At 45.8% G+C, this 13212-nt stretch overlaps 1 protein-coding gene across 1 annotated transcript; it reads left to right on the top strand.

The window, feature by feature from the left end:
* The first annotated feature begins 563 nt into the window (after positions 1-563).
* Positions 564-1941, top strand: LOC139352766 (uncharacterized). Its single transcript, XM_070995396.1, has 3 exons — positions 564-617; positions 672-861; positions 1622-1941. Exons 1-3 carry the CDS (start codon positions 564-566, stop codon positions 1939-1941), a joined length of 564 nt encoding a protein of 187 aa, XP_070851497.1.
* The last annotated feature ends 11271 nt before the right edge of the window (positions 1942-13212 follow it).

Here is a 13212-nt window from a genome sequence, read left to right as displayed (position 1 = left end):
ACTACGGCATCGGAGCAATACTCACCCAAGACACTGAAAAGGGCGAAAAAGTAATCTCCTGTTCGAGCCGAACTCTGAGCGGCGCGGAAAAAACTATTCAACAACGGAGAAGGAGTGCTTGGCGATCGTCTGAGCGATCCGAAAGCTGCAGCAGCGTACAGAAAGGGTCAGCTAAACGTGCCGGCTGACGCATTATTAAGACAACCACTACCAGAGACGCTACGAGGGTTAAAGGAAGCAACGGCGACATAAACTTCGGGAAGGTGCAGCTGGATCAAGGACATGCGCGAAAAGATAAGGACCCAAGCGCAGAAGTACCCGGACTATGTGATGGAAGGTTATTCACTGTACAGAAACAAACATACAGCGAAGACGTCACGTCATGTGCGTCCCAAAGTCGCTACGGGAAACAGAGTTGAGGAAAAACCACGACGGCAGGACACGTAGGTAGCCGGAGGACAATTGCACAGTTGACAGCCCGATACTACTGGCCAGGCATGCATAGAGATGGCAGAGCCCACGTAAGAAAATGCGAGACTTGCATGCGGTTTAAACCCAATCAAATGCAGGCGGCCATGAAGATGTTGACCCAAGTGCCGGAGGAACAATGGGCCACAGTACGTGCAGACTTCGTTTGACCGCTACCAAGATCTAAGCACGGCAACCAAAAGCTGCTGGTCATGATAGACAGATTTTCGAAATGGACGGAACTGGTGCCCCTGCGCAGTGCGACAGCAGAGTCGCTCAAGAAGGCGTTTAGGGAGCGCAAATTCGCAAGGTACGAGGTCCCGAAGGTGGTCATAACGGACAACGGAGTACAGTTTGCAAGCCGTATCTTCAAAAGTTTCCTGGCTGAGATGGGTATCAGTCAACAATTCACCGCACCATAAACACCACAAGAGAATCCGACCGAACAAGCAAACATAACAGTCAAGGCCATGATTGCGCAATTCGCAGGGCAGGACCAAACAAACTGTGACGAAAAGTGGCTGGAGATTTTGCCAGCAGTGAACACGAGCACATAGCAATCCACCGGTCATACACCGGCGTTTCTTACGCAGGGCAGAGAACCGCGTCTAAGGCATCCCAGGATCAAGCCAGACACTATAATCTGAGAAGGAGGCAATGGACATCAGCGGTGGGCGACGTAGTATGGGCCAAGGAACATCATCTGTCCAAAGCGGCTGAAGGATTCGCTGCGAAACTAGCCCCAAGGTACGATGGCCCTTACCAGGTTGTAGATTTCGTCTCTCCAGTGATCTGCAAAATACGAGACAAAATCACCACGAGCCAGGGAAGGGGGCGCCTCGATAGGCGATCGATTGGTACTGGACGATAACGCGATCGATGGGCACATGAAAGCTGGATATATCGGCAAAAGGTGGAAATATCGCAACGAGCAGGTGGCAACGCTTCACCGTCGGTGTCGTTAGTCGATGAAACATCAATCACGCACGGATAGTGTGAGCAAACGGAGGAACCATGGAAAGGAGTAGGACGCGGCAATGAGCAGCGAGCTGGGGATCGATAGCCCATGAGTATCGATGTCCCTGCGACGAAGAACCGTGAGCTCGGGAAGGAAAGTTGTCTGAGACACAGCGTGCCTTGCCCGACCAAGCAGTACCTGGCGTGAAGGATGAGCGGTGGATCGATTTGTGGTTTCAGGAGGAGTTTCAGAGGCGTTGGCCTGGAGAGCCCTGCGATTACCGGCGAAGTTCCCGAACAGCAACTACCCAAAACCCGAGTGCCAGAAACGCCATGCTACTGGTCGGCCCGTTGAGGCATTCAAGAAGCGTTGTCCTGGAGAAGCCCAGCGCCAAGACAGATAACAGCGCAGAGGACATCTGCAGCGACGCCAGCAGACATCCCCGGAAGCCACGCTGCCATCGCCGCGCGGAGCTCATTGGGGAGCGCAGGAGCGTCGCGGACGTCAAGCATTAGGGTGAAGCTGGGTGGACCGTTCGCCTGCGCTAGGCGAAAAGCAAAGTGAGCGGCTAGGCAGCTTACTGGCGTTAGCTTTGACTGTCAGCGGAATCTGAGCAAGAACCTAGCGGGACCGTCTGGGACAGACCAAGGGACAGGTATTGCCTCGAAGACGTTGCCCTGGAGAGCAAGGCTTGTTCACCCTAGTCTGAGAACGGTGACGCTTCCCTAAGCCCACAAGGCCGAACTCTCTGTGAGTACAAGGCGCGTCAAGCGACCCCAAGGCAGCGCGTAGGCAAGCGAGCAGAGGCGGGTCAATACGAGCATCCCGAGACACAGGAGCCAGCGATCGTCAAGACAACGCGTCGACAAGCCAGGACGAAGAACATCAGCAGCCTGTGGAACAAGCGCGAGGAGACACCGAGGCGAACATCCGCTGTATTAATAACACGAGTATAAAACCCACTGTCACCATTCGAACCCTGTGTTTTCTCACTGATCAACGAGGCAGACACGTCATATAAATTTGGTGGGACGAACACACAATCTTCTGAGCTAGCCGCACGAATCTCGTAGCGAGCAGACCAACAATATCAGTTCATTACATGTCTTATTTATATTGCACGGAGTATTTAAGTCAGAACGAGCTGGATCGGACAACTACTATATATCGTATAGCTCCATAGGAACGATAAAATAATATTTTAGAAATATGTAAAAAATAATAATTTTAATGCTTTTCGATATATTAACTTCTTATCTTGGTAATATCGTTCTCTTTATACTTCAGAATTCCGAAAAAATTAAAAAAAAAGGACGACTTTGACATATAGCTGCCATAGGAAGGATCGGATAATTAATTTCAAAATAATACAACGATATTTTGATTTCGGTAAACATATACGGTAGAAAATTGGAATGAAACATTTACTTAAGATTTCTGTGATTAGTTTTTTGTTTTCTAAAAATTGGAAAGCTCTGTACATACTTCTATTTATGCATCGTTTGTCTTCCTCTGCTACTTGGGCAAGATTCCCAATAGCTTGTGGATTCGACTGAACATGAAGAAGGGCATTGCCTGAATTTCTGGGTCGAATTGCACCTATTGACCCCATGGCCAGGTCGCAAACAGTTGTAGAATGGGGACTTCTCCTTCACAAAAGACTGCCGCTGCACTCCAGACATATCCATGAACTTCTGACATCCATACGAAGTGTGTTCTGCAGAATTACATATGGAGCAGCCTCTGCTTTCAATCGGCTAGATATATTATCCAGCAATCGTGTCCCGTTTTATTCAACGCATCCAATCTAGACCTTTCGTAGAACTGTTGCATCGATCTTCGTAGATATTGGCAGCCCCATAAATAATTGTATCTTACCTTAAGACGTTCTCATGCAGTATTGTACTCCGTGTCCTTAATGGCCAAATGTCGTATCAAGTCAGCTTTATCAACGAGAAGTATTGGAACTTGGTGGTGGACAAGAGCTGTTTGTTATGGATTGTGCTTTCATTTATGTATTTAAAAGATGGTCACTCTGTGTAGGTGCCATAGAACAGTTTAATTTACATTTTTCGCAATTCGTACGGATTGGAAATCTGCGTGAGTACCAAGTTACAATTCGCCAATGTGACATCACCAACGACTTGATCCGGCGTGTACGGTTTGCTCTGACATACAGCAAGTCACTGAAAGTTGGTTTTGCTGCAGCAAGTTTAAGATTGCGTCGTTACTTGTTTCCTTTAATCTAGCGTTTGCCCTTAGGTACTTAGATTCAAAGACCGCATTTTCGATCTCCGGATCAACGTAACCATCCACTTCCTCGTGAAGAGCAATGCAATCGCTGATCTGGTAGAACTCCTTCCAAGCTTCGTTCAGAAACTCTATGCGTTTTTTTGGTTAGAGGTGTCATCAAAGCATCAAAAGCCAAATTGGAGACGAGATAGCTTGCCTAAGTCTGGGACTCTAACCCAGTAACATACTCCACCGCCTCCCCGCTTCCCAGGCGGTGCCTCCGATATGTAACACTTCGACAGGGGAGAAGGCCCTTGGGATTCTATCCTATTGGAATTACGCAGTCTTTCTGGGGAGCGCCGTATTGAAAAATTTGGTCGCCACAGGTTTGGACGGTTTGTGGGCGTTAAAGTGGGCGTGTCTAACTTTTTTTGGGTCAATCGATAGGTACTGACGAGACTACTACAATATTTGCGTTAGAGTCAACCGATAGGTATTGACGAGAACAATTTATTTCAGTTTAAGTTTATATTCTAGGACTAAAACTGGATGCGCTACAGTTTTGGGCGGCTTGTGGCGTTAGAGTGGGCGTGGCAACGTTCTATTTAGGTCAATCTATAGGTATTGATGGGAACAATACATTTAAGTTAACATTTTTTTCTACAACTTAAATTGTAGGATATATAGTTTTGAGCGGTTAGTGGGCGTTAGAGAGGGCGTGGCCCTTTCTTAATTTCAGAGATCACAGCGTTCATACGGAGTGTCGGAGAGACGGACACAGCTAGATCGACTCGGTTGGTGATCCTGATCAAGAACAAATATATACTTTATGGCATCGGAAACGTTTCCTTCTACCTCTTACATACTTTCCGACGAATCTAGTAAACGCTTTTAGTCTAAGAGTAACGGGTATACAAATTCAGAGTGCCGCGTAGAAATCCTTCACAGCAAGTTGACTATAAAGTCGGGAAAAAATAATCATTTCACAGCCCTTTTAAAGACGAAATTATGGGCCAGGAAAGTTCGAATGGAGGCGCATTTTCGAAACACCTTCATAATCATTCTGTAAACCTTTAAGGGTATGCCGTTTCAAAATACTTTTCATTTTGACCAAGTTGTGGGTTTAACAAGTTTAAATGGAGCCCCATTTTCTGCAAGTCTTCGCAAAATTAGCCAACGTGACATAAGAAATGTCAGAGTATCGACTACCTTTAAAGTTAAATATTTGAATGCATATCATAATATAATCATTCCACAAACCATTTAAGGTTTCGCAATCCGAGTTTTAGTGGCCAAGTTAACGGGTAAAAAAGTTAAAATGGAGGTCAATTTTCTGCAAACCTTCCAAAAAAGAAGAATATATTTTTTATGATTTTCTTTATTTGTTGAATCTTCACTTTAATGAGACTAACAATAAGTGGATCAAATCTTGGAAATACATATAAACTAACTAACAGTTATGTTGAAGATCGTTTCGAAGTAGACGAGTTCTGTTCGAGACACGTGTTAGATCCCTAGCGAGATTATTTAGGTGCAGTATATAACATATATAATATATAATATTTAACCGTCGGTATGCCAAGATCCCTGTGGATGTTTTCGTTTCGAACAGAATATGGTAACCCAATATCTTTTATTGTTCGAAATATTTTTGATTGTGAGCGCTGCATAATGTCAATGTTGCTGTTGCCTGCGTTCCCCCAAAGCTGGAAGACCAAATGGCCTTAAGAGTGGAATTGTAGAGAAGAACCTTGAGGACCCAGGAGTGATCGAGAATTTATAATCCAGTGTAGGCTGCTAGCTCTAAGTTTAGGACGTACTTTCTTGTATTCAATGTGTTTCCTTCAGGCTTGACGTCTGTCGAGGTAGACGCCGATACATGTTACATCGTTGGCTTGGGGGATCTGCGCATTGTTCAAAACTAGCCGGGAGCACGATTGTCTGTTATATGTTTACACTTTTGTTCATTAATTTGGAATCACCAGTCTAATAGCCCTAGTTGGGCATCTTCAGCGGCTCAGTATTGCGGTGTCGTCAGCACATGTTAACGTAATAAGCCTTTCGTTTGTAGAAATATCTGCTGTGTACAAGATAAACAAAATAGGGCCCAGTGCGCTTCCTCGTGGAACTCAAGCTTCAATGGTATACTAGTTGGATGTTGTTGCATTGCATCACACCGAAAAGACTCTGTGGTAGAGGTACGACTCAATCAACTTATGAGTGTTTTCTGGCAGTAATGTTATGATTTTATGCATAAGGCCTTTTAGCCAAACTGGGTCAAATGCTTGGGAGTCATCGAGGAATATCGCAATACAATATTCCCGATGTTCATAGGCTGTGCGAATTTCTGATGTTATCTGTTTGACCTGCTCGATAGTTCTGTGCCTTCCCCGGCACTCCAATGCGTGTGCCGGGATTACATTGTGTGCTCTTAGTAATGGTCCTATGCGAGTGAGAAAGTATTTTTCGAATAATTTGGACAGGTACGACAAGGAAATTGTTAGGTTTTTTCAGGCATTATTATAACAAAAGATTTTTTTCACGTTTTCTGGGAAGTACCTTATTTTTAAGTTTTGAACTGGGCATGCTCTTCTGGTTGCTTTAGGGTTTTAGTGAGTCTGCGGTTGGCTTCGAAAAGAAGTTGCTTCGAATGGGACGATCTGCTAGGTTGCCATGTGCATTGTAGCCGTCGTTTGCAGTTGTTCGATTGCAGATTAGTTTTGTATTGGTTGCTATGCAGAGTCGTCTCTTGCGGTGTTGAGGTGCAATGAGTAGGGATTCCGGGGCATCGACACAGTAGTCGATGTCATTCTTGGTGTTGAGTTGTGGGGGGAGATCAATGTGGGAACTTACGTACTTCTTGTACTTTAGCCAGTTAGTTCTATGGAGCGTCAGCCCGTAGGGGTGCTTGATTATTTCTGGGATTTGAAGAAGAGGTATTCCGACCGGCGACTTGTCCGATGATAAATCCGATAGAGATTTCCTGCGTATTAGAATTCTTGGGATCTTCTTTGTAACAGCGAAGGAAATTAAGTCCGGAACTTTTCTGGGGTCAGCTGCTCATTGTAGCCTGCTTCTGCTATAAAGCGATCTCCGAGCGAATTGCAGAAGTCCAAGAATTGATCTTCCGTTATTGTAAAGCGCGGTGGGCAGTAGACAGACAGAGGGCAATAGTAATATTGTCGTTGCCTGATTGTTATTTTATAGATGTAGCTTGCAAATAATTTTTTGCAAGCTTCGTGTAAAAGTGGTGTTTGATGCGTTCCCTGACTAAGATCCGGTTCCACCGTGAAGCGCCGTTGGCATTGCCCATGAATATTAGAAAGCAAGGCATCGATTATGCATTGATTTTGACTAAGGTTTTGCATTGTTTTTTTCATAAGGGACATATGCTCCATCATACTTTGTTTGTAAGGTTAACAACATGGCTTTGATATTATTTAGTATTTGTCCGAACTCATTTTGTGTATTCTGGTAGCGTGCAGATTTTTTTCTCGTTGGAGCCTCTGTAGTGTGCGGTATGGTTTGTAAACGCCTCCATAAGCTACGCAGTCTGACCGAAGTCTGCAATTGTTTTACTGTGTATATATTCCTTCCAGCTTGTGCATTGCATTGCATTCTTTAACAGAAATCCTCCTGTGCAATGTACGTCGTTTTTTCATCAAGGCTCTGCTCCCTGGATCCAATTCGACCTTAAACAGTAGTTGCGACAATTTCATTCTGTTGATTATATTTATAATATTTTTGGCGAAAAAGGCCTTTTTCTTTTGAAGCCTATGCTATCTCGCGGCGGATACGTCGGGCTCCATGCCCTTTAACACTACTTGCAAGCATTTGCTGGCCTTGAGCTGGTACGTGTACCATGTTATTTTCTAGGTCATTCGAGTTCTGTTCCCTTATGGAAGCTGGGGGCTTTGATTTTTTTGGACCGCTTGTGCAGGTTCCGATTGATTATTTTCAACATCCGACGGTTGTTTACCGACTATTTTATTTTGCGGGCTAAGCTTGATTTGGATGTAACAATCCATTCCGGATGCGCTTATTGTTTTTTGTTATTGCCGATATTGGCCCTCGTACTTACAATTGGTTTTATATCTTTAATCGGTGCTGCTGAAGTTGACAAAGTTTACCAAGTCGAGCTGTTCATGACGGTGACCGTTGATGTTGTTGAAGTTGCTGCAGTTGCAGAAATTAGCGAGGACACTGCGCTCTTGGCTGGCTATGACTCGAAGGTCCATGAAGAAGGAGTTGGGGTGAGTAGGTTAGGAGAACTAGTCCGAGCTCTTTCCCTGTCAGTAGTCAGTAAAGCTGAGTTGCTCTTTAACTACATCTCGAGTTGAGAAATATGAGAGATAACCAGCAAGCGAAACGGCTTTCGAATCCTCTGCGCTCATTTGTTGGAGTGCTGCTCATAATTATTGTATGACATGGACATATAAAAAATTTTAATGCAGATCAAAAAATGATCATCCAACCAACCTTTTAAGGATCTTTCGGATCATTGCTTACATGGCACAACGAAGCTGTAATAGATGGGTGTTTTGTCTTCCAAATATTAGTTCTTATGGTCAGTAATTGAGTGTCATAGAAAGTGTTGGGCTAAAACTAAATACAAAATAATGAAGCCATACATCCCAATTAGTTTTATCGACTGATATATATGAACGTATATATTCATTGAAATTTTTAGGTTTTTACATAGTTGAATGATAATTCAATTTTTGCAATCAGTTCCCATATCCGAAATACAAGTCTTCAGTAAATTGAACTTAAATTAAAATTGCTTTAGCTACACTATTTCTGCTTTGGTTTGCTATTGGACCTGCCACTAAGTATTTAATTAGGTCTCATATTAATGTGACTGTCTGATTTGGGTAAAGGCCAAAATGTATCTACTATAACCCTGACGAATGCACATGTTGGTGTGATAGTGATTTGATTTCATTGTTCCTTGACATATACTTCCAAAAATAATGGTTTGCAACCTTGGCCGAGGATTTTATAATGCCTCCTTATGTGTCCTTGTACTGGAGCATCATGGAATATAGACATAATAGCTTCTTGGTCTATACCGTTTTTATTTAAGGTTACCGGATTGAGTTGCGCTACTCTTAAAGATTTCAATATTTTATTGATCATATTTTTAAAATTATCAAAAATACTTTGCCAGGGTGTCCCTTCGAGTTGGCTGACTTTTGTGTTTACCGGCTTGCATTTCAAGCCTTTCCTAAAATTAACATTGTTCAAAAATCCTATTAATATACAAATCGCTGGCACCATATCTATGGAATTTCATGTCTACCTTTTAAAATTTTTAAAAACCTAAAAATCTTTTCATCTTTTATATTTATTCAATAAAAAACGTCTTTTTTCTTTAGGGGTGAATCTGGCAAAACGTAAGCTTTGCAATTATAGGACTTTTACGTTTCCATACAATTACTAAAAGTCAATCTTGATGTAATGTTTTTTTAATGATATATGTTACTGACCTAAAATGGAAATGCGAATATTTATCACAAAAAATGGAGTGACGTCCATACCGTCACAATAAAAAGTGGCTTACTCAAAATAAACAAATAAATATAAACGACAAAAGTTAAACATATTATTTGAACGCGCGAGTTACCGCACACGTCGTTGCGGACTTACAGGTCATTAACCCATACACCTGCGGAAGTCAGCAGAGCCAACCGCCTGAGCAGTGAGCAGAGCCAGGCGCCTCGGAAGTGAACGAAGCCAGCCGCATTGAAAGCTACACGATTCACCTGATCCCATAAGTTAGTTCTTAGTTTACGAAACAATAAAGGGCATTATAATTCTGTCTGTCAACGAACAAGGTTCTTTTCTTTTATTCAAACGGCACCCAAAAATCATACATTGAACTCTAAGGCGATACTTGGATACTGGAATCGCACACTGCACACTCGGAAAGTATATACTCGTACATATATATTGTAATTCGCGGCAACGCATGAACTCCCAGGGTACGCCGATTCACCTTACTTGATCTAGGATGTAGTTTATGCGGGGCATTGGGTAGGCATCCTTCACTGACTTCGCGTTGATCTGTCTGAAGTCGACACACAGTCTCCACTTGCCTGTCTTCTTTTTCACCATCACGATGGGGGAGCTGTATGGGCTCTTTAAATGCTCTATGAACCCCATTTGGAGCAGGTCGTCCACCTTTGCGTTGATTTCCCCTTGGATTTTTGGGTTCTTGGGGTAGTATCTCTGCTTGATTGGCTTGTCATCCTTCATTTTGATCTGGTGTTCTGCCATATTCGATGTTCCCGTCATTGTGCTGAAGTCTGCCAGCTCTGCTTCAAGGAACGCTGTATTATCGTCCAACTCGACTGCTACTGATAGCTTCTCCTCGCCTCTCTGCGGCTGAGATCGCTGGCCATTTCCCGATCGTTGGCAGCAATCGACGCTCCTGACACCCACCTTGCCGCAAAGCCAGCAAAATAACAGCCGCTGGTTTCGACATCCTCTAGCCCAGTGTCCGTTCCCACCGCATTTCCGACAGGCCTCCTGCGGGTCTGTGATATGGGTGGCATATTTTGGCTTCTGTGTGTTTCTTGGCGGCCTCCACAAGGTATTGTTTGGCTGTCTCTGTTGCTGTGGGGGTGGTGTCCATTGGCATCCGCGTGGTTCGTCTGTGGCCTGCTGTCGTCTGGCTTGGAGTGGTGGGGACCATTGGTCATTTCCTCGTGTGTCCTGGTTATCTGTCTCCTCGCATCTTCTGCATGTTACCTGCGTTGGTAACGCCGAGTTGGTCTTTGAGAACTTGTTCTTCTGTGCGAAAACTTCCCGTTCCTTTTCAAGTTCTTCGTACTCATCGGCTAGGATCATTAGCGTATCCAGGTCCGACACTTTGTATGCTCTTAAGAAAATCCGTAGGCTTGGGGTGCAGTTCTCTTTAATGACCCTTAATGTCTCTTTCGTAGAGTAGTTAAGTAGCCTCACCATCGTCTGCATGTCGATCATGTAGTCCTTGAACGACTCGCTGAAGCCTTATTTCCGTTGCCGTACCTGATCCGCTAGCCTGGTGAAGAAATCTCTTGGCAGAAAACAGGTGTGGAAGCTTTTTATGAACTCTGCCCAGGTTCTCCATTGCTTGTTGTTGGCGATGAACCATTTCAAAGCCCTTCCCTTAAGCAACTCCGGCATCGCTCGAGGGATCATACCATTCTACCATCGGACCATTCTACCAGCTCCAGGAACTCAAATGGTTTTTCCGCCCCGTCGAACCTGAACGACCATTCGCGGACCTGTTTAGCGACCTTTGCATAGTCCGACTGGCTTGGTCTCGGGGTCAGCGCCGCTGTTTTCTTATCTTGGCTTGATTCGCTCCTGTGGGCCTCTTTTTGCATGTTGTCAATGTTGTCAATGTTGTCGTGGTATGTCGCCTCCAGCTCGGCCCAGATGTCGACGAGTTGTGGTTCGTTCTCTGCTTCTGAGTAGTATTCCGATAGTGCCTTCCTCATGTCTTCTAGCCTGCCCTCCAGGGCGACATTAAGCGAAGTCCTCCTTCTTGAGGCGGTAAATCCACTTCTTTCCCATTTTTATTGTGCTGTTCTCACTGTTGGGACAATCACGTTGGGCGCCAGATGTAACGAACTGATTTTGTGTCTGCTCGCTACGAGATTGGTGAGGCTAGCTCAGAAGATTGTGTGTTCGTCCCACCAAATTTATATGACGTCACTGCCCTGTAGATCAGTGAGAAAACAAAGGGTTCAAATGGTAACAGTGGGCTTTATTATACAGCGGGTGTGTGGCTGGGCAGGCTTCGGTAGAGGCTGCTGGCGCGCCTCTTTCTGGCTCCTCGACGCGTTGGCTCGGCTTCCGCTGGCTCCTGGGTTTCGGGACGCTCGCCTCGGGGTCGCTTGTTGCGCCTTAGACTCGCAGAGAGTTCGGCCTTGTGGGCTTAGGGAAGCGTCACCGTTCTCAGACTAGGGTGAACAAGCCTTGCTCTCCAGGCCGACGCCTTTCGAGGCAATACCTGTCCCTTGCTCTGTCGCGGACGGTCCCGCTAGGTTCTTGCTCAGATCGCGCTGACAGTCAAGGCTGCCGACAGGAAGCTGCATAGCAGTTCACTTTGCTTTACGCCTAGCGCAAACGAACGTTCCACCCGTCTTCACCCTAATGCGTGACGTCCGCGACGCTCCTGCGCTCCCCAATGAGCTCCGCGCGGCGATGGTAACGTGGCTGCCGGAAATGTCTGCTGGCGTCGCTGTTGATGTCCTCTGCGCTGTCTCCTGACCAGTGGCTTGTCGTTCTGGCACACGGGCAGTTGGGCGGTTGCTGTTCGGGAACTTCGCCGGTCATGGCAGGGCTCTCCAGGCGGCCGCGTCTTGAAACCGCAAATCGATTTACCGCTCGTCCGTCACGCCAGGTCCTGCTTGGTCGGGCAAGGTACGCTGGGTCGCAGACAACTTTCCTCCCCAAGCTGACGGTTGTCTATGACAGACCAGCCGGGCGACTCGCCAGGGTGTGGTCGTGACAAAGTTAGAAAACAAACGCCTTGACTTAGCCGCGTGATGCCTTCCGGAACTCAGCCAATGTGTCTCAATTCGGAGATTCCTGATGTCCCAATCCCGAACGTCTCGACGTGGCGATCTTGCTCCTTGTGTGCTTCCCACGGCGCTGCTTCCGACGACTCGCTTGGTTGTGGCTCCCTCGTAGATTACTTGCTTGACTGACTGTTCACTTGGTACTTTAACTGATCTTGAAGGTTTGGTTCCTCGTGATCGACTGATCCAGCTGCCAGCGCTCTGCGGTGTTATATAGGGCCTCCGGGTACCGTTGTTTCCCTTTTGCGCACGGCCCGCTGGATCTCTCCCCTCCGGGTCCAAAGTCCGTGACTCCTGGTTGACCCACTTGTCCTTCACGTACCGCTTCCAATCGATGCTCCGCCCACTGCTGCCATCCCGCTGATTCCCGTGATGCTTATGGCACGCCTGTGTGCCGATCCACTGCCGAGATGTGGCACTTCTTCTCCCGGTCCAAAGTTATCCTGTATCCTGTTTTTGCACACGGCACTCTTGCCTTGCCCGCGAAGTCTCAATTCTGGGTCGATCTCCATCCTTGGTCTCCAATCTCTCTCGCTCTCCATCCTTGGTCTCCAAACTCTCTCGATCTCCATCCTTGGTCTCCAAACTCTCTCGCTCTCCATCCTTGGTCTCCAAACTCTCTCGTTCTCCATCAAAGTCTCCAAACTCTCCTCGCCCCGCCGTTACTACGCGAAATCGCCGCGTATCTGGTAAGCGGCCGGCCATCTGCTGCTGCTTCTATTTGTGGGGAGTTATTCCACTCCTCACAATTGTTTCTCTTATTGTAATTAAAACGGATCCAGGAAAAATTGAACCAGTTACAAAATATCCAGTTTCACGAAATATCAGAGAACTTCGAAGTTTTCTACGCCTAACGGGGAATTACACAAAAAAGTTTGTCCGTAACTATGCCAAAATTGCTAACCATTAAAAAAAGCTTATACCCAAATACAAGGCGGTGAAAGTCGCTGAAAATAAAAACACCACTATTGAAACACAAGC

The sequence above is a fragment of the Drosophila suzukii genome, chromosome 3, assembly GCF_043229965.1.
Source record: "Drosophila suzukii chromosome 3, CBGP_Dsuzu_IsoJpt1.0, whole genome shotgun sequence".
NCBI classification, from domain to species: domain Eukaryota; kingdom Metazoa; phylum Arthropoda; class Insecta; order Diptera; family Drosophilidae; genus Drosophila; species Drosophila suzukii.
The sequence above is the reverse complement of the archived record's forward strand: the minus strand, read 5'-3'. Positions and strand labels throughout refer to the sequence as shown.

Coding starts and splice junctions, on each gene's coding strand:
- LOC139352766 (XM_070995396.1), top strand. CDS start 564: ATGCAGGCGGCCATGAAGATGTTGACCCAAGTGCCGGAGGAACAATGG. Junction 618..671: donor CGGAGGAACAATGGGCCACA/GTACGTGCAGAC, acceptor GGCAACCAAAAG/CTGCTGGTCATGATAGACAG. Junction 862..1,621: donor AAGTTTCCTGGCTGAGATGG/GTATCAGTCAAC, acceptor CCGACCAAGCAG/TACCTGGCGTGAAGGATGAG.